The sequence below is a fragment of the Sceloporus undulatus genome, chromosome 9, assembly GCF_019175285.1.
Source record: "Sceloporus undulatus isolate JIND9_A2432 ecotype Alabama chromosome 9, SceUnd_v1.1, whole genome shotgun sequence".
NCBI lineage: Eukaryota > Metazoa > Chordata > Lepidosauria > Squamata > Phrynosomatidae > Sceloporus > Sceloporus undulatus.
In genome coordinates this window covers 3,265,858-3,287,988 of record NC_056530.1, presented here as the reverse complement: position 1 = coordinate 3,287,988, position 22,131 = coordinate 3,265,858, and the positions used below count along the sequence as shown (strand labels likewise).

The 22,131-nt window shown below is 42.5% G+C and overlaps 1 protein-coding gene across 1 annotated transcript; it reads right to left on the bottom strand.

Moving 5' to 3' along the window:
- Positions 1-11,854: 11,854 nt before the first annotated feature.
- TMEM222 (transmembrane protein 222) lies at positions 11,855-21,877 on the bottom strand. The gene is made up of 6 exons (XM_042440327.1): positions 21,658-21,877; positions 20,431-20,515; positions 18,522-18,553; positions 17,701-17,797; positions 15,615-15,745; positions 11,855-14,861 (listed from the first exon to the last, which is right to left on the bottom strand). The coding sequence occupies exons 1-6, from the start codon at positions 21,795-21,797 to the stop codon at positions 14,774-14,776; spliced, it is 573 nt and encodes a 190-aa protein (XP_042296261.1). The 5' UTR covers positions 21,798-21,877; the 3' UTR covers positions 11,855-14,773.
- Between the last annotated feature and the right edge of the window lie 254 nt (positions 21,878-22,131).

Here is a 22,131-nt window from a genome sequence, read left to right as displayed (position 1 = left end):
GTCTCTGACCACTAAAGTTAGAATTGTCCAAGCCGTTGTTTTCCTGATGTGGCAGCTAAAAAGGCCAATGCAATTCTAGGCTTCATCAATAGAAGTATAGTGTCTAGATCAAGGGAAGTAATAATGCCACTCTATTCTGCTTTGGTCAGGCCCCCACCTGGAATATCACTGTGTCCAGTTCTGGGCATCACATCTCAAAAAGGATGTGGAGAAATGAGCGTGTCCAAAGGAGGGCAACTAAAATGGTGAAGGATCTGGAAACCATGCCTTATGAGTAAAGACTTAGGGAGCTGGGTATGTTTAGCCTGGAGAAGAAACAGTTAAGAGGTGATATAGTAGCCCATTTTAAGTATTTGAAGGGGTGTCACATTGAGGAGGCAGCAAGCTTGTTTTCTGCTGCTCCAGAGACTAGAACATGGACCAATGGATGCAAGCTCCAGGAAAAGAGATTCCACCTCAACATTAGGAGGAACTTCCTGACAGAATGGGCTGTTCGACAATGGAACACACTCCTTCCTCGGAAAGTGATGGAGTCTCTTTCTTTGGAGCCCTTTAAACAGAGGCTGGATGGCCATCTGTTGGGGGTGCTTTGATGGAGAGTTCCTGCATGGCAGGGAGTTGGACTGGATGGCCCTTGGGGTCTCTTCCGACTCTACGATTTTATGATCTACAGATGCCAGAGCTAGACAGTGAAAAAAGTAGATGAGAATAAATTCAACTCATTTGGAGAAGAGTGCTGAGGGTATTGTGGACAGCCCAAAAGACCAACAAATGGGTCCTTGAACCGATCAAGGTTGAATTCTTCCTGGAAGCCAAGATCATAGATTCATAGAGTTGGAAGAAACCACAAGGGTCATCCAGTCAACCCCATTCTGACATGCAGAAAGGCTCAATCAAAGCACTCCCGACAGACAGCTTATCCAGCCTCTGTGTTTTGTTCTTGTTCTTGTATACCTTCAAGTTGTTTCCGACTTATGGCAACCCTAGGGAGGACCTATCATGGAATTTTCTTGGCAAGATTTGTTCAGAAGGGGGTTTGCTTTTACCTCTCTTTGAGGCTGAGAGAGTATGACCTGCACAAGGTCACCTAGTGGGTTTCATGGCTGAGCAGGGGACTGAACCTTGGTCTCTAGAATCTTAGTCCAACACTCAGACCACGCTGGCTCTCATCTTTCTAGCTAGCTTAATCTATTCCATTTTTTCAGACTTTGGATATAAAATGGGGCAGGGAGGAGAGGAAGCATGGTTGTTGCGTGCCTTCAAGCCATTTCCTACTCATGGCAACCCTAAAGCAAAGCTATCATGGGCATTTCTTGGCAGGATTTGTTCCGAGGAGGTTTTTCATGGCCTTCCCCTGAGGTTGGGAGAGTGTGACTTTCCCAAGGTCACCCAGTGGGTTTCAGGGCAGAGCAGAGAACGAAACACTGGTCTCCACAGTTGTAGTCCAGCACAAACCACTACATCACACTGGCTCTCACTTCCCTCTTTTCTAGCTGCCCATAATCACTAGTAGAAGCCAGGATGAGGGTTGTGCCACTGAATGGGGTATCTGGATGGCAATTCCCATCAATCCTAGGCAGCAGTATGGGATGATGGAAGTTGCATTTAAGCAACAGCTGGAGGGCCACAGTTGCCCACATCTGCAACCCAAAACACTGAAATGCTACCCAGAACATCTTTGTGGGGGGACCTACAGGATGAATCCATAATCCACTCCCCATCTCTTTTACAGAGATCAAGGGCAGCCTCAGAGGTTTTGCTATTTTAACCAAAGGACAAGTGGCCTCCCTACTCATCTCTTCTATATGTGGAATCTGAGTGAAATGGTAGTTGAATTTTATACCCATTCTGGCAATGGAACAACAACCCAACAAAGAGGGTGCTGGCTAGGCTGCATCTGCACTACAGAAATAATGCAGTTTGACACCACTTTAACTGCCATGTCTCAGTGCTATGGGATTCTGGGAATTGTAGCTTGTGGTGGCACCAGAGCTCTCTGACAGAGAAGGCTAAATGTCTCACAAATTACAGCTCCCAGAATTTCAGAGCACTGAACTATGGCAATTCAAGTGGTGTTAAACTGGATTATTTCTGCCCTGTGGATGCAGCCAGTATTGCAAAAGAGTAAATCAGTTAATTAAGTTCAACCAGAAATATGTTTTTGATCAGCAGGTTGTTCTCTGGGTTTCTCTTATTAAGGCAAATCCGTGTTCCTCTTCTCCCATCCCCACTTTTTATCCAAGATCTGAAAATTAGATTACGGTAGGTTAGATCGACAAATAGATAGTCAGAGGGGAATTAACTGTCTCCTAGAGCTTCAGAAGCTTGAGATGTTTGCTTTAATCACAGACAGAGTCTAAGCTGAATTTTAAGATAAGCTTTAAGCAACAACAGCAACAACAAATGATAAAAGCAAACTGCAGAATCTTCTTTACTGGATAGTAAAGCCTATTAAGTAGAATACATCTGCAAACCTGGAATCATGTTGGTGCACTAAACTAGTGGCAGCACTTTTTTGAGGGTCGCCCAAGGCAAGGCAGAAAAAAAACAATTTGCTTCCTAAAGTCCCTTTTTCTAATGCATTTCCTCCTTTGCAGCCTTCATACAGCTACCATCACTGCCTATACCAGCATACAACTGTCCCTCCACATTCACTGGGGTTAGGGGCACAGGACCCCTGTGAAAGTGGAAAAAACAGCAAATAACAAAAACACAATGTTTTTATCAAGAGAACACCTCTTTAGCCATCTCTAGGTCCTCCAGTGCAACTCAGTGGTTAACATCTGCCAGACATTGACCATAGAATTGCACTGGAAGAGCTACAAATGCCTAGTGGAGTGTTCTCTCTAGGACCCTCTAGGTCTTTCAGTGCAATGTTTGGTTAAAGTTGACCATAGAGTTGCGCTGGAGGACCTAGATATTCCTAGAGAACATATTAATCAAATTCGCAAAAGTCAAAGCCACAGATATGGAGAGACGAATGTATATGAAGAAGGAAGAGCCCTCCCTCCAATCCATCTGCCTTGGTCCAGGCCTCAGAGGGAGAGAAGAACCACTGGACCTCATCCCCTTTCCCTTCACCATTCCCTTCTCCTTTTGTTTCATGTCTTTCAGATTGTAAGCCTGAGGGCAGGGAACTGTCTGATTAAAAATAATAATTGTAAGCCGCCCTGAGAGCCATTAGGGCTGAAGGGCAGGGTATAAATACCTAAATAAAATAAAATAAATATGTAGAGAGATGTTGTAGCACCTTTGAGACTAACTGAAAGAAAGAAGTTGGCTGCATGAGCTTTTGTAGACTTAAACATCAGGAGGGACAGGACACCAACATTGTGGTGTGTGCAACAGCTATATTTCCAGACCAAAAGCAGATTATAATTCTGTGCAGGCAGTTCCCTTAGAAATGCTACAACCACCGATCACACTTTTAGAAAACAGTTATTATACAAATGCAAGTGAAGCAGTTGCTAGATACACCTGGAGCCTGTAATTAAAGGCCTGTCTTTTTTTTTCTTTATTTATTATTTCTCTTGATATTCAATACAGAGTTTTTAATATAATAATAAGCAATAATTTAAACAGGAATGTCTGCTCCTGTGACAAATATGATTGTAACTTACAATCATTAAATTTCAATAATATTCTAACCACATAGTTTCAACTACTGCAATATCAGCAAGTTACAGCTATTCAAATCCATGAGCTATCATTTTAAATTTATAAACAGGAACCTTCTCACACCTACCTTGTATTGGATTACAACTTCAGTCCTTCATATCCATCATACCAAGGATGATGGAAGTTGCAGTATGGCACATCTGCAGATTAGTGAGTTAGCGAAGGCTAGATTAACTAGTTAGTCATCCTCTCTATCCAGGAAAGATTAGGGCTTGGGCTAGCCAATGGAGGGACTCTCAACTATCGCTAAAAGTAGAACATCTAGAATTGGTGGGGTGAGAGGTGTAATGATGATAGTGATACTAAAATATGTAAAGGATCTTGCAGTACATTTGAAATTAACTGTGTGAAAGAAGTCAAAGACATAACTGTGTTAGTCTGGAAAATCAGTCTGCAAATGGATCTTGTAACAATCTTTGAGACTACCATTACTAAAAGATAATGGTTTTATGGTTTTTGTAGCGATCCGCATCTTTTCAAAAGACACGGTAAATGTCCCAGAATCAAAACACTAGTTTAAGTGGGCTTTGTGCCAGCCTCGCTGCAAACCGCACCAGATGTAATTGGTGCAAGTCTGAAAGAGGCCCCTTATCCAGACATTGTACTGTCCGGAAAGCACAAGTGACAGCGATCACACAAAAGCCTTTCATATGATGTCACGCTGATCCTGTCATTGTCCCGTCATTGAGGTGGAAGTGACCTGGCATTTTGTGTTAACGGGAGTTCGCCTTAATATAATTCCACTTCAATGACAGGATAATGACAGAATCAGTGCTACATTATGAAAGACTTTCATGTGATTCGGTGTTATGGATAGGATAAAGACAGGAGAGCAATCCCAACTCTGTCCTGTCCCCATTTTATAATCTCCCTTGGGCAAGACACACGCTCTCAGCCTCAGGGGAAGGCAATGGCAAACCTCCTCTGAACAAATTTTGCCAAGAAAGCCCCATGATAGCCTTAGGGTCACCATAGGTCAGAAACTACTTGAAAGCACACAACAAGAAGTGACCCCAAGCCTATTGTCTGAAGGTGGCATACAACCATCCACAAAGCTCCCTCCAACTCTTTTAAGATCCTAGGATTCTGGCAGCTGTGCAAAAGCAGGAGAAAGCTGCTGGAGCCAAAGCATATAACTCTACTAGGCTTGTTGGATAGGATGGGGTGGGAAGCAGCCCAGCCTTTGCAGCCATCATGACAAAAGCTGCAAATGCAGGCTAGCTGGAGTGCAATCCGATATCATTTCCCCAGGAAAGCCTTTGATGCTGTACTGGCTGCCAAGAGGAGAAAAGCAACCCCCTTCCATCCAGCTGTGACCAACCTCTCCTCTCACAGCCTTCCACTTCAAAGCATGCCAGGCAGCTGACCCCTGGGCTGATACCCTGCTAGCCATAGCAACCATCCCTCAGTTTCACAGGCTTTCCTGCTGGTTAAGTTGTTGCTTTTCCTTTGAGCTGCAAGGTCTCCTTTAAACCAGGAATGTTAATTCTCTCCTGGCAATGAAAGGGTTGCCTTCCTCTCCTCTGCTTTTCATTGCCTCCTTGTCTGGCCAGCAATCTGATCTGATACAGGAGGAAGAAAGAGGACAAGTCAAACAGGCAGGGGGCAAGGCTAATAGCTTAGGCATGTTTGTCTACCTGGCCTGCTACCAGTGGCACTCAAACTTTTTACCCTTGGGACCCCGCCCCTTTTTACCCTTAGGACACCATGCACCCACCACCACTCGACACAGTATATGAATAAAAGTATTTTAGTTAGTGTGTGTGTTTTAATTCGCACATACATGTATATTCATATTTTAACATTTTATAAGGAGATAACATCAATCAAATTAGAACAGTTTTATTTAAGTAATTTCAGTATTTAACTCAATGCATGTTTAAATTTTACACATAAAAAAGTTTGGAAAAAGGAAGAAGATGAGTGATCAGGGCCTCCAGGTCTAGTGTCTCCCTTGAGCAACTCTCATGTTGCTACGCTACTCCCAGGGGTCTTGCCTTACCGTTTGAGAAATACCAATGCATGGTTTACATGGGGCTTACCACTAAGTTTGTATAGCTGTGCATTCCTACATATCATGGAGGTGGGAGATGAAAGCCTCCCCATGACATTTCAATCTACATATGATAATTGCTCAGGAACACTGTGCATCAAGAGAACTTCTCCACTCCTAGAAACTGTTGCAGACAATGCACCTGGGCCTAGAGATTTCAGTCAAACGCAGATACTTTTTAGGAGGAGTAGGAGAGGAACGGTGGCACATTGGTTTAAATGTTGGACTACAACTCTGGAGACCAGGCATCAATTCCCAGTCATGGAAACCCACTGGCTGACCTAGGGAAAGCCACATGCTCTCAGGGGAAGGCAATGGCAAACCCTCTCCTAACAAAGCTTGCCAACAAAATCCCATGATAAGGTTGCCATAAATCAGAAACATTTGAAGGCACATAACAACAACAGGAGAGGAAGGAGGAAAAAAAAGGGGGAAGACTATGAAGATTACCAGACAGGGACAGGACAGGGTCAGGATCACTCTCCCTTCCTTATCCCATCTGTGAATGCATTGGCATGAAAGCCTTTCATAATATAGCACTGATCCTGTCATTATTCTGTATTAACTGTATTAACATAAACTCCCGTTAATACAAAATGCCAAGGCAATTCCACATTAATAACGAGACAATGACAGGATCAGTGGAACATCATATAAAAGGCTTTCATGCGTGCACAGTCAGTCACATTTCCTGGATGGGACAATGTCTGAATAAGCACGACATCATGTGAAAGTCCTTCCCATGATCGCGCGAAAAGGATGGGATAAGTATATTCTTTTCCTATCTGATAATCTCCATTATCACTTGCATTAATAACTGCCATAACTATTTGGAGATATAAAAAGTAAGTATAATCAGGGTCACCACAAGGAAAGACAAGACAGAGACCTCTTTCCATGTTTCATAAAAACAAGCCCATCAAATATTGGTTCAATGCTAGTGACAACAGCATTCTCCATAACACAGGAGCTGCTGATCAAGCCATATAACATGCACAGTTCTGTCCTCCAACAATTTGGCATCACCTTCTTTCCCATATCATTTACTACCTATTGCAGTTGCCTCACATTGCCTAAGATCAGGTCTGTAGATGTTTAGCTGTTCTTCATTTCCTAACAGTGTCTTACCCACTGGATACAAAACCATATATGCATTTAAAATAAGAATTTCTTGAGCAGGACTGACAGAAGTAAGTATATATCTGTTCCTTGTTTGCAGTTAAATCAATACTTCTCTCTAGGATGAAGAACTATTGGTGAGTATTCTTTAGGTTCAGGCCATCAAACAGTTACAAATCCATGATCCATCTACTAGTAGCACTGTGTTGCCCACATTTTGCCAGCTTGTCTACAGGAAAATCACGAGAAACTTTGTGAAAAGCCTTATTGAAATCAAGATGCATTTCATCCGTTGAATTCTCAAGAGAGACAACGATGATTAATCTGGCATGACCTGTTTTAGTGCTGTCTCTTAGTCAACACAGCAATCCTTTCCAAGTGCTCTTAGATGGACTGTTATATTATCTTTTCCAGAATCCTTCCTGATATCCACACTGAGGCAAGTGGTCAGTAATTGCTCAGGGACCACTCCAGTTCTCCAACAATTTTCAGGGATTATCAACAGTGGCTCGGAGATTACATCTGCAAGTTCCTTTAACACCCTTCAGGCTTGGGAGACTTTAATTCGTTTAGACTAGCTAGATGTTCCTGTACCCTCTCTTCACCTGTTCAGGCTAAAGTAACTTACTGCATCATTTATTTTATTTCAGTCAGAGCAATTTTCTTGTGGAGATATGACTACAATAAAAAATATGTTGGTGGTTCCATCTTTTCTCTGTCCTGTTAGCATTTCACCATCTTCTCGATATAGCAGGCCTACTGTTTCCTTGTTCTACAAACCTCTCTTCTGTTAGTTTAACCTCTCTAGCAATCCTGAGCTTGTTCTGAGCTTTAGCTTTTCTTACTTTTCACCTACAAGAATTGGCTATTTATTTGTATCCCTCTTCTCCCCATTTTCGTTCATGTCACTTTTAAACCTCAGCTCATCAAAAAGTTATTTGTACTTCCTTTCCTGTTTGTTTAGATACCTCCCAATTTTTCTTCTTCACTGAAGTTGCTTGCAGTTGGGTCTTCAATGTCTCACATTCAAGATACTACCACAATGAATTCCCTACCCTTTCAGGATTCCTGACCATGGGACATCATCCACTATTTCTCTAGGCTTACAGAAATCAGCTTTCTTAAGGTCTAGGATGTTGATCTGACTATGTTTGGCTTCCTGTTTTCCTTGTATAATAAATCACAGGAGAATGTGATCACTCCCAGTCAAGGTCTCCACTGTTTACACTCTGTTGGCCACTTCTTTACTGTTAGTTAGATTCAGTTCCAAAATAGTCAATCCCCTTGTTGCCCCCTTCTGGGTGATGGAATTGTGTGCAAGGCAAGTGAGGAATTTGTTGGACCTTCCACACATGGCAGAGTCTGAGTTCCAACAAGTATCAGGTTGTTTGAATTCTTCCGTTACGGTGGGCTCTTGGTATCTCCTGAGGTTTGGTTCTAGGACACCCCATGGATAACCAAAATCTGTGGATACTCAAGTCCCATTATATATAATGGCACAGTACAATGGTATCCCTTTACGAAATGGCAAAATCAAAGTTTGCTTTTGAAACTGATATATTCTTTTGAATATTTTCAAGCTGTGGATGGCTGAATCCATGGATAAAAAAATTCCACGGAAATGGAGGCTGATTATACTGCTGCTGTTCTTGCCGTCAATTGTCCTTGAATCAACCTTGACTCATGGTGACACTGTGGATGAGACATCGCCAAGATTCCCTATCCTCCACTGGTCTGCTTAGGTCCTGCAAATTCACGCCTGTGGCCTCCCTGAGTCTAGCCATCTGGTATGCAGTCTTCCTCTCTTTCTACTGTCCTCAACTTTTCCTAGCATTATTGTATTTTCTAATAATCCCTGCCTTCTCATGATGTAGCCAAAGTATGCCAGCCTCAATTTGGTCATCTTGGCTCCCAAGGTGATTTCAGGCTTGACCTGTTCAAGGAGCCATCTGTTTGTTTTTGCTGTCCACAGTATCCTAAGCATTCTTCTCCAGCATCACATCTCAAATGAGTCGATTTCCTTTCTGTCAGTTTTCTTCAATGTCTGCTTGTCACATCCATATATAGTGATGGGAAATACAATGACTTGGACGATTCTAACTTTAATGCTCAGTTGTATATCTACTGTTATTCTAGTATACTGTATACTACTGTACTTCTTTTTTTAAAAAAATAAAAATAAATGTTCGATTATTTCATCTAGAAAGGTATAATCCAAAGCTTCAGTTTGGCTTGGTACTCTGTAATAGACTCCCATAATGATGCATATCCAGGGATAGTCATGTTGGCCATATAGCAAAGTACAATACCATCCAAAATCCACAAAACAGTGATACTGTTAGGTTGCCTTCTCCCTTCTTTTGGCACCCTTGTCCCCAACTACTGCCCATCAAGTCCCCTGCCGCTTAATCACATCCACCTTTCAGGATGACATTTCCTGCATGAATCTTTGCACACTAATTTTCTTCAGGTGATAATTTCCACTGTTTTGATGGATCTTCTGACATTGTAGAAGTAACAAATAACAATAGAGTTGGAAGGGACCACAAAGGCTCTCTTGTTCAACCCTCTTGCTGTGTAGGCATAAACAGTTAAAGCACTCCAGAAAGATGGCAATCCAACCAATGACTTCCAAAGGTGGCAAGTCCACCACTCTCTAAAGCAGTATGTATATTCTACTTGTGGCATCTTTTGAAAAAGTGTTATTAGGCATACACTTTCATAGACAGTAGTCCACTTCCTCAGATGCATGGAGTGTCGTCACATTGGCAGGTTATAATGGAACACACTCCCTTGGAGAGTGGAGTCTCCTTCTTTGGAGGTTTTTAAAAAGAGGCTGAATGGCCATCTGTCACAGGGGGGGTGCTTTGATTGTGAGTTCCTGCATGGCAAAGACTGGGCTAGATGGCCCTTGTGGTCTCTTCCAACTCTATGATTCTGTTTTTTGAGTAGTGGGTAAGAGATGTAGCAGGGAGGGGCAGAAGGAATAGATGCAAATAGTGAGAATTACTGGACAGTGATCAGTATCAATCAGTAGCTGGGTGGCAATGCACTTATTTATATAATGATGTTTCATACATATGGTGAGATTAAAAAAAAAACCTTGCCATAGGAGATAAGAGTGGCACTCAATGAATTCTAGTTAATCTGCTTGTTAGAATTTGTCCTTGAAGTTCTTTTGTAGGTGAGTGTCCAAGGATCCTAAAGTGGCCCTCCATTGGTTTTTGAATGTTTTCATTTCCAGTGTCAGCTTTGTATCCACTTACTTCTTTTGTATAGATTGGTTTGTCCTGTGTAAAATTCAGCAGGGCATTTCTAGCAAACGATAGCATGTATTACAGGAACTAGACTTTGTGACAGCAGTGTATTATCTAATTCTTCCAGGACAATAATGCCAATAATACCCGAACTCAGACGTATGGGGTTGTGAAGAGGAACAATACAAATAGCTGTGAGATGGCAATTGGATTTCTGTGTCATTAAAGTATACAAGGCTCAATTCAGCAATGTTTTTAGTATATATCACATTGATTACTAGGAGAAAAGGCTTTGTCTGGTACTCATCCAGATAGTTTTGCATTGATATTTCTTTCCATAGCAGGAAAACAGCTCAGAAGAAATTGCTCACCTTCAGCATCTTTTGTGAGCAACCTTGGGTCCAATTTAGGAGAAAGGCATATTAGTTGGCCAAAGCAATGTTTGTGGCTAGCCAGCATTGCATCAAAAATTTCTGGCAGATCAATACATGATAGCAATAATGTGGGAGAGCAGTGACAACAGGATCTGTTCACTGATGCCATAAGAAAACTGTCACAGTAATAGTGTGGCAAACTGCTCCCTGTTCCATGTCCCAAAGAGCTCATGGATCCAGGTATACTGGGCAGACACAGTGGACAGGAGAGAGAGATGGTAGAGATGAGAGCAGACAAACAGTGGTCTTTCTGTCTTTGGTGACCATGCTTCTCCTCCCATCTCAAGAGATGAGAGAATTTGGGCTACTAATGCGTGGTGAAGGATCCTAGGCTTTTGGCATACCAAAAATTAATGTTCATAGGCAGCATCTACCCTTTATCGACAATTATGCTAAGTGCAACTAGCAACACTTTCCCATGCATATAGTTCCAAGTTCAGTCATGCCAAAGTGTGTGCATATTTTAGTCAGATATAATTTTGTAAAAACTTGAGTGTTATGCCAAATAAGGTGCCACAAGACAGCCTTCTAATTATTTAAAGCATAAAGACTTACTGAAAGAAATCAGTCTCAAAGGCACTGTTACAGTCCCCTCTGTTTCTTTTTTGTGCTGAAACAGACTAAGACAGCCATCTCTTTGAAAGCTACACAAAATTCAGACTCTGCTGCTGAAGGGCAATGAGCCTCGATCAGTCTGAAAGACTTTCAGGGTCAGGATTACAATAAAACTAAGTGGGAACCTCAACAAGCAGCTGTTATTGCCCCAGTCCAACTGAGACAGAATTCTATTTTTATTTCTTGTATTGCATTGATCTGAAAGCAGTGTTTGATCTCACCGAACTTTTAATAAATGTTCTGCAATGAAAGTGATTGGATTTTCATCACAGCTCTTTTATTCTCCTGTGAGGTACCTTTTTGTATGTGTGTACAACACAATCACCCTGCACCCAAGAACCCAAATCTGGATGATAATGCCAAAAATATTGAAAAGATTCCAATTTTCTCATGCTTGATAACCATCTTGTATTCCTGACTTATATAGAATTCAGTCCAGCAAACCCACCATACATATATAGGACTATCTTTTAAAACCTTCTGGGCACATAGGCAGGCAGCAACTTGTTAAACATGTTCATGGAACTACATAAAGAAACATTAGTATGCACTATCTGCAAACTAAACATACTCTGCACGCCTAAAGTCTGCTCACCCCATATTAAGATCACACCCACAGTGCTTTCTGTGAATACAGACCTCTCTCCTCCCTGACTGTTGAAGGAAGGAAAGAAAAGACAGGTCAATGAAGCCACAGCTGCTTGGAGACATTCACAGAAATGCATTTATTTTTTCACCATCAGGATTATGAAATCAGAGCAGCAAAGTTCAGTATGTACAAAGTAAACCCCTTGGAGAACCTACTCAAAGGACAGAGGCCCATCTAGCTAATAACTAGTAGAGGGGGAGAAGAGGGAGAAAACCCCCCCAAGTGGGAACACAGAGCAGATCTACAGTAGAAACACAGAGGTTTAAACAAAAGACTAAATGTAACATAAACAAAAGTGTCTCATGTAGACCAGTGACCACATCTTTGAGATGTACTTTGGACCTCAAACTCCAACTCAGAAGATGCTGATATGGGAAGTTTGTGCAGACTGCAGCACACTGTGACATTACACAGCAGTTTTTCACAGCATCTACACAATCAGTACATTTTTTGTCATGAAGTTGCAGACAGTGGTTGTGTGCAAGCACTGGAAATCCACTGCACTGCACACTACGATCAACTCACAGGGTCTCGAAATCCTTCTACTGGAGTTTTTTCCAAACAGGAATTTGGGGACTCACAAAACAGCTGGGAAGAGGTGGCATTCAACTGCACCAGCACTGTTTGAAGACAAGTGGCTACTGGGAAGGTCAAGGAAAGAAGGATAGTTCACATAGCAAGGATATGGACTAGATACATTTGGATTCACACTAGTAAAGATCCCATGAGTGCAATTCTACTACTACATGTCATTCTCTGCCCATATTTTCCTATGGCCATGCCAATTCACTTTTAGGTCTTATTTCACATCACCCCACTATGAAGCAATCACAGGCAGGCTTTCAAGCTGGATGCCCAAAAGGGCTGAGATCAGTCAACCAGCAATGCTTCAGAACCTATTACAGAAATCCAGCAACTGGTGGAGTACGGCAGAGAAAGAAAACCAATGCTTCCAACCAGGGTCTTATGCTCACCATTGCCAGCCTTAAATGACAGCTTGCAAAACCTTTGCTGCCAGATTCAAATTCCAGTAAAAAACAAGACAGCCTACGTTTTGCCTACACCTGCAGCCTGAGTAGATATGAGCATTGAACCTTTTGGCATTTTAAATTAGTTCCCTCACAGTTGTTTATTTATTGCTAAGCAGTATGTTCCACGTGGAATCAAAAACACAAAAATATACTACAAGGGATGGGGAGAGGATGGCATTTCTAATATCTTTGCTCCTCCTGCTACTACTGCCAGCCTTAATATTTGGCAATGCTTGTAGAGTCAAGAAAGCACTTTTTAATTGACTCAAACACAAGTTAAAACTATTGCTACTGTGGAAAGGAAGTTGGCTTTGATCACCAGTTCTGAGAATTGTTTGGGCATCCTGGAGTTCTTTTTGGCAACTCACTGTAAAAGAAGAGAAAAGGAAAGGGGGTGGGGGAGGATTTTCTCAGTTCACCGACCTCCATCTATTATTTCTATAAGAAGTGGAATCCCTGCTGAGGAGCAAGGGAGGCAGCCTGGGGATAGCTTGATGACACACCACAGGTCATTCACTTTGATGTAAGACCTTTGACTTCTAATCAGCCTAGAGTTTATTGATCGGCTTCCTACAGCACCAAATGGCTGAATGTGACAGACACCAGGAGTACCTGCTCCATTACAATATGGGGTGTAGGTATTGCTTCTCCTTAGCACAGCACAAAGCACTTAGTGCTCCAGTGTGTGTACTAAAGAGGACTGGAAAAGGATAAAGATTAGCATGTGAAATGTGGCCTTTTTATGTTAACAAGGATGGACCAAAAGAGCCCTCCCTTTCTATCGCAACATGGACAAAACCACAGGCCAAAATTAAATCTCTATAGAACTGGAAGGCAGAAGAAGACTAGTAAAGAAATGCATTCATCTTCTTCTAAATTACCCAGAAGAAGAATGGAAGAATATAAATCTAATTATTCTGTACTTATCTATACTGTCTGTACATCAAAACACACTCCCTACTATTAGGAGACATTCTAGCATCTGTCATCTTGGTGGGAAAAATCAGATGTTGCTTCTAGAGTCTTCCAAGGCACAGTGTAAGCACATTGCTGTATTTTAAAAACCAAATACTTTAACTATGAAGTTGGTCTCTATCTCTTCTTTACACAGAAGAATTTTGGGAATTATAGTACTTATAAAGGGAACTTGGCTGTCTCTATAAAACTCACCAAAACATGAGCTGTGGATAACTCAAAGGCAGCAGTCACAAAGACTGGACCAATGATAGCTTAATTCGGCTGGTGGGAACTTATGAGAACTCAGCTGCTTTTAGAAGAACAGTTCCAAATAATGTTTTAATCTATGCAATGAACAAGACAATGAAAAAATACAAGTCCAGTACTGTACTATTTGCTAAATAGTACTATTTGCTAAAGTAGCAACAAAATCACTCCATCTTAGGCAAGATACCCACTCTACATGTACTATGAGGTCATTCATTAATTTGGAGGCTACCAGTATTGAGGTACTCAACTTTTGGAAAAGTGCTACACCCAAGAATGTTGCAAATTTCAATTCCTAGAAAGTGCAAGCAAATGCAACACTGTCTCCCACCCACCCATCCACCATGCAAAGTGACCATGGACAGTCATGTCTAATTAATCAAGAACCTCTCCCTGAGAGATTAGGGAACCTGACAACCAACCCTGGCAACTACGACAGGGGAACCACATAAGACTCTCCAGTCATGAGGGAGTTTTGGCAAAAGCAAGGTACAGGAGTCCCCCACCCCACCCCTGATACATTCAAAGGCAAGAACTATGAAAGAAAGGGGGAAGGTCCCATAGGATAAAAGGAGAATGGATATTAGGAAGGACAAGTAGACTTCTTTCACAAGGGCTTCCAGGCCATACAGCTCCACACCTTTCTGTGTTGAAAAGCCACCATTTTTAATACTTGGCTTTAAAGGGGGTGGTGGAAAGGCTCATGTCATCCATCATCGCAAGTGAAGAGTCAGCATGACTATTAAGATAATCCCCAAAAAGAGAATAAACGGAAGCCAGGTCTTCACAAAGCCTCCTATGCTGTAAGAGAGTGAAGAAAAAAGAGTGGGGAAACAAAATTTTAACAGAAGCCATGTTTTTTACACACCTTACCTGTTTGTGGCCTGGAATGAAAAACCACTGCACTCTATTCCACTATCCACTTCTACTTATCATCCCACTACACACAAGGGAGAGCAGGAGGCAGTACTGCCCTCCCATTTAGCTTTGTACACCATCATGTAAAGAATTCTACTCTATTTGAATGATGCTCTACAGAAAAAGATAGTTTGTTGCTTTTAGTAAAGATTAATATATTTTAATATAACAACATCAGTGTGCATGATGGTTTACAGAGTACAAGAGTCCAGGTACCTGCTCTGGGGGGTGTTTCTATAAATTTTAACCGATTTTTTAAAAAGAAAAGAAGAAGAAAAAGAGAAAGGAGAGTATAAGGGAGGAAAAGTTATGTCAAGGCATAGGAAAAAAGGCAGATCATGATCTGGAGAAAGGACTGCCTGGGCTTTTTGTGACATACAAGTTCACAGCAGATCATGCTCACTGCAACCTTCTTTATATCTGTTTAAGGTTAGACATTCATCACAACAGTATGCCATTGACAATGGAGATGACAGGAGAATTTCCTTTCCATCATCAGACTCTGATAACTGAACTATCTTCAACTTGAGGAATGTAATCATCTAACTTTGAGAAGCTTAGTGGAGAACCAAGCCCAAGTCTACATCCCCCCCTTCCCCCGCAATGGTATTGACAGCAGCTATGTTTCCTACTCACCTTACATACTTTCCATATAGCAAGGAGAAGAAGCACAGTTTGATCATGTTCCAAGAACTGCTGTTGTCATATCGCATGAGGTTTAAGGCCAGGGCTACATGTGAGTGGCAGTTGTCACAGCAGAGGTTGTGCTTAGATAGAAGATACAGAATTGAATACATATATATATATCTCAAATAATTTCTACAGCACTCTATCCTAAGGCTGATTTATCTGCTTAACAGTTTGAAATTACCTCTGTCATGTAAAATAGGGATGGTAGCTTGTGGCCATGCTGGACTGTAACACCCACCAGCCCTATCCAGCATCATTACTGGTGAGGGATGAAGGGAGTTACTGTCCAACATCATCAGGAGGAACACAATTTGCACATCTTTAAAAATGTATTTCACACACACAGATGCACAGCATATCTTTGGTATGTTCTTTCTATTGATAAGAAATATGCAACCTCCTCTGAATAAATCTTGCCAAGAAAACTCTGTGATAGGGATTGCCATGACTCATTGTCAAATTGAAAGCACCTAACAATGACACTTTTTATACTTTTCCTTAATAAAGTGTACTGCATTATTGTTTTGTTGCTCAGTCTACTTGACTATTTCCCTCCTGCATTTAGAATTTCAAAACCTTAATTAAAACTAGTTTTAAAAAATATAGTAGGATACTGAAGCACAGAGGCCACACACACACTGCCCCTGTAGCAGCGTAGCCTGAAGTAACCTGTACAATGTGATAGTTCTGGGTATATGGCTACAGACTAATTCTTGCCTATGATTCAACTATGGCAGTGGTTTCAAGTTTACACACAGAGTAACTGATCAATTCTGGCTTGTAAGAAACTGAGACGTTTAAAAATACAGTAACAGAAAAATCCTGAAAGACTTACATAGCCACTGTACCAAATCAGACCATACTTTTCAGTGTGTTTTTCTGTGACCAGCAATGTGATTAACAGAGGTTCAGCATTTCTGTATGTAATCCTCTGGTGCTTTTCCATACATCAGACATTCTCATCAACAGTCTCTATGTTTGGTTTGATTTCAGAAATATATGTATGTATTCATGGATGAAAATTCCTAAAGATTCATGACTAGCAGATAGGCAATCCTAGATCTGAGCTTCCTAGGTCACTTTACGTGGCCCTAGGTCAAAGCAATGTTCTTGCAAGATAACCTTTTTCAGCTAATAAAATAATCAAGCAGAATCTTGCAAAAGAAAAACTGCAGTCAGCATTGGCATTTGAAAACAAACTCTGGTATTTATTGCTCAACCTTAAAGCAAGGTTGACAAAGTTATGTTTACATTCTCCTGAAACATGCACTTAGCACATGATTAAGTTAAATAAAATCAAAGTAAAGTCTTTTACCTCTAGAAGGACTCCTTATTTATCAGATAATACTTTTTCATGCCAAGAAAACTTCCAATCACAATAATTGGCCAGTGTTAAAAACAAGATCTACCAGGAAAAATAGGTTGACACCCCTAAAGCATTTTATTCTTTTGCTTTTGCAAAGATACCAAGAAGGGCCATGTACAGTGACCATGTGGACCTCTACATACGGCTGGATGCAAGTCCCCAAATCTCTCATTGCTGGACATATAATTTAGGTCTGATGAAAACTGCAAACTCACAAGGGGACCAAGTTCCCTTCACTATAATGTGACATTTTCACAATTAGACACAGAAGATCTAGCCGTACACCCTGCTGATTTTTACTGGCTAGCAGGTATGTTTATATTAGCAACATGTCTGTTGACCAGAAATAAGACCATCCTTTTATGAAGCCCTTTGAAAAATTATGGCAAAGGCATGGTTCCTGTTGTATTCCATCCCATTCCCAAAACTGTGTAAATATCCCTTAAAACACGAGGGTTTAATGTCACTTTATACTACATCTGTAGAAGAGGACATATCCATGAAAGCTCATGCTAAAATAAAAATAAGTTAATCTTAAAGGTGCTGCTATATTCTTTTTCCCACTTGCCCTCCCTTCCGCCTTTTTATCCTTTAGAGAATAACAGTTTTTTTTCCTAGTTCTGCAGGTATATATGCGCTCCAAGCTGAGTGTTGACGTCACCTCACCATACGGTGCTTGTACTCCTCAGAAGCATCATGCACCGCAGTATCCCAAGCATTAGGGCCACACGTATACACTTTACTGGGATCCAGCTTCCAGTATCTGAGAAAAGAAAAGAGAACTAAAGATTCTAGTTCGCATGTGGTGTTCTGTAACTGACTCTTTGTTCCATCTTCCTCTTTTATGGATTATGTTCTCTTCTATTAAAATATTTCCCGACTGAGATTTTCCAATGGCAAGGTGCGGATAAATACGAGAGCAAGGTTATAGCAACAGAAAAGTTTTAAGAGATGCATTATATATCCTTTGCTGATGGAGCTCAGATACATAATCCCCCCTGCCAAAAGCAAAACTGAATTCAGAACACTGTGTCAGTTTTTGACAGAATGTACACGCAGTACAGCGATAAATTCTCTTCATAACATAATCACAGTCCAGTATACAATACTATGGTTACAGTGAAAATTCAGACAGCTATGAGTTTGTTTGTTATGAAGAGATTTAATGTTGCACTCACCATAACGGACCTCTCTCTCTCTCTCTCTTCTAAACTGAATATTTGCATCTTACAAGTTACAACCCAGCATGCAGCTCTTAAATCTTTTATCCTCAGAAAATCTACTTACAAATGAATGTATTAGGATTTGGAGAGGTTGTTAAATTATTTAATTTATAACTGCTTTTCTCTCACAAATATGGCCAAAAGTGGCTCACATATGAGTTTTAAAAAGCTACATGAATAAAAAATTAGTAGTAAAAAACCCCACACAATTAAATAAGATTTGAAATTACATTAATTCATTTTGGTTAGATAAGGAGTACTTACTTCACAGGCTTTCCAAAAGCCATGTTGTCCTCCTAGAGGGAAGGGAAATAAACAGTGCACTTCAATAAGAGAGCACCGTAAACATGAAGATACTCATGCGTATCTCTGATTATAACACCTCAAGATTAGCAGTCTTAAACAAAATAAGAAAGCCACTTCCCACCGCCAGCTTCATGTTGTCTTCTTCCAATTCTACAAAGAATCTCACAGTAAGACTGTCTTCTTTTCATGATAGCCTACCTCATCCTGGACCTCTTTAGATGTCTTAGGACTTGAACCACCCACCTCCCCAGATGACATGGCCAGTGAGAATTGTAGATCAACACCATCAAGTTGGAACAGGCTAGTCTAAAGAGAACTGCTGCATGTCAGTCTTTTTTAGACCTTATCTGCAACATTAAACAGGAAAATAAACAATTCTAGGAAACCCTTTTCATCTTCATTTCATTATTAAGGCTACCTGATTACCTGGCATAATCTTAACAGCCTTACTTTTTGCTTGCTAACAGGCACATAAAAGACTGCCCTCTCAAGTTCAAATGTTCCTATATAAGAGAGACCTACAGCTGGATCATGTTCTAGTATGGCCTCCTGTCAAATTTTCAGCATGTGATCCCCTCCTCACAATCTATGATAAAGGGCTCTCTTCCCACTCTCCCACCATGAAGAACAAGATATGTTCCATTAGGTCTCAGACTATGGAATAGTCTGCCAGAGGAGATCTGTCTTGTTTCTAGCTTGGACTCGGTACAGACAGGCCTTTTGCGGCGTGCCCATGATGTGCTAGGGTTGCTCAAGGGCAGGGCATGCACACGCCCCACAGCCCTAGCATGCTATGGGCGCACCGCAGCCGCGTGACACCAACCAGACAGGACACGTAACAGTGATGTTGCAGCTGTGCCACTTCCAAATGGTGTCACCATGCCATCTCTGGCACTTTGCTGTGTCACAGCAGCACTGGGAAAAGGAGCTGCTTCCGGGTGCTCCTTTTTTGCTGCACAGCAGCACCGCACAATTTGTTTGCTGCTGCGCTCCTGCAGAGCAAAGAGAGGCCCCGGGGAGGCGCCTCTTTTTGGCGTTCTGAACCGTGCCTTAGACAGCTTTAAAAGGGCTGTCAAGACAGATCTCTTCTGGCAGGCCTTCCCCAAATAGCAATCCAGCCTCACACCCAATATGTTTACCTCATCGACTGCCCTGTGCCTAATCCCTCATTGTCTATTTTAACTGGATTATTCTATTTTTAGATTATTTTACAATTTCATTGTTTAATTCTGTTTTAGGGCAGGGAGGGAAGGGGATACTGGGATATTGTATGGCGTTAATATGTAAGCCGCCTTGATTATCTTTGATAGAGAGGCAGGATACAAATAAAAATTATTATAATTATAATTATAATTATTATTATTATGTTTTCTCCAAATGTAACTGATTCCTGTGTAAGTCAAGAAACAGACAAATAGGTCTGAGCAGTGGAGGATCACCTCCAGGGAATGGTCCATGTGTGCATGACTCAAGCATGACTATGGCCCCATACAGACAGGCCAAAATAAAGCTGCTTCGGGTCACTTTGGAGGTATGCTGTTTAAATGATGCATGGGTCCTAAGAGTCCGGAAGTTGCACCAAAGCTGTGCTCCGATCCTTAGGACTGGATCATGGCTTTGGTGCGGCTTCTGGACTGTTAGGACGCATGCATCATTTAAACAGCGTACCTCCAAAGTGACCCGAAGCAGCTTTATTTTGGCCTGTCTGTATGGGGCCCAAGTGATCCACACACAGCCCCAATGTACTGTACTGCAATTAGGCCTGCAATCAAGCTAAAATGTCCTGGATGAGTGTGGGCTGCCCCAGTCCCACAGGGTACAGTTTCCCTCTGCCAAGCTGATGCTTCAAGAACAAACTTCTACTTACAGAGACGTAGTAAGGGCCTGCAAAGTCCCGGATGACTCCGGCTGATGTACATATCCCCATGTGACCGATGATGGGGAAGAGCCATCTGCAGAAAGAAAGCAGGTTGAGATACCCTGCACTCTCCATCTTGAAAACAAAAGGCTGCTTCTGAAAAGATGTATCCTATGGAAAGAGGGGACTGAACAAAATAGTACAGGAAAATGATAGACAAGGCTGCCCACAAAGGACAGCAGGTCCTCTTTCTAGTTGTAACTGATCCATTACATTCGCTAGATGACCACAATTCAGTTATTCTCTCTCAGCCCAAAATATGTCCCATGCTTGTGATGAGAAAAAGGGGCAGGGAGCTCATTGGAAGAAAAGTGGGATAGAAATATAAGTATAGTGGCCCCTTGTTATCCGCTGGGGTTTGGTTCCCCCATCTGTGGATAACAAAAGCCCTGGATGCTGAAGTCCCATTAAATATAATGACATTGCAAAAGGGTGTCCCTTATAAGAGATGGAAAATCATGGTTTGATATTTGAAACGTATGCTTTTTTGAACACTTTCAAACAGTGGATGCTTGAATCCATGTATAAAAAGTCTGTGTATAAGAAGGGCTATTTCTTCAAAGCACTGATGGGCCCCTGCATGGCTACAGATACATAAGGGCAAGAGAGGCTTGTAACCTCTGTCAACTATGAGCCAGCCTTACTACTAAGAGGAGCAAGTGCAGTGCGACAGTGAGCAGCATGAGACTGAAGCGGCAGGTCCCAAAACGGAGCAACAGTCCCATGGGCCACAGCTAGTCTGCCACATCTTCCCTGATGAAGAAGAGGCCCATGGAGCCTCGAAAGCTTGCAACCAGTCTACTGTGCATTTCGGTTGGCCAATTCGTTAAAGGGCCAAGGCAGCTAGCCCTGGATGTGCCTGGTCCAGGCAGGAAGGCGCCTTCTTTGTATGCCCGCCTGTGCCTGGCTTCGCTCTGCGGAAGCAGACTGCAGTCTAGGGACGTCTTTCGAGGAGCCTCAAGGGACTACAGCAGCGGTCCCCAAACTCTGCCCTTTAAGAGATTCCGGACTTCCGCTCCCAGAAGCCTCTGCCGTCTTGGCCAACAGCCGGGAATTGGCGCTGTGCACACAATGGATGAACCAAGGCTGCATCCGCACTGGAGAAATAACCCGGTTTGGCCTCGCTGTAACTCGCTGCCTGGCCCAAGGCTATGGAAGGCTGGGAGCTGGACTCACGTGAGGACGGGGATGGGCGTCCAGACGACGCAGTACGGGAAGCGGCACCGCTCCGGCTCCAGCCCGCTCCCTCCGACGCCGACCGCGATGCCGCCCGGAAACTGCTTCATCTTCCCCACCTCGACCTCCTCTTCCTCCATTACCAGGAGGCGGGGAGAAGGCCGAGGCGGCCGGGGAGGACGTGGCGTCACTTCCTGGATACGGCGGCCCGGGGGCGAGGTCACTTCCTGGATACGGGCGCCGTTTTGACGTCACCGTCTGTATACAGGCGCCCGGGCGATGTTGCGTCCTGGATACGGGCGCCGGCGGTGACGTCACTTCCTGGATACGGCGCCCGGGGGCGAGGTCACTTCCTGGATACGGCCGCCGGCGGTGACGTCAATTCCTGGATACGGGCGCCCTTGGGCAAGGCCACATCCTGGATACGGGCGCCGGGTTTTGACGTCACCTGCGTATACAGCGCCCGGGCGATGT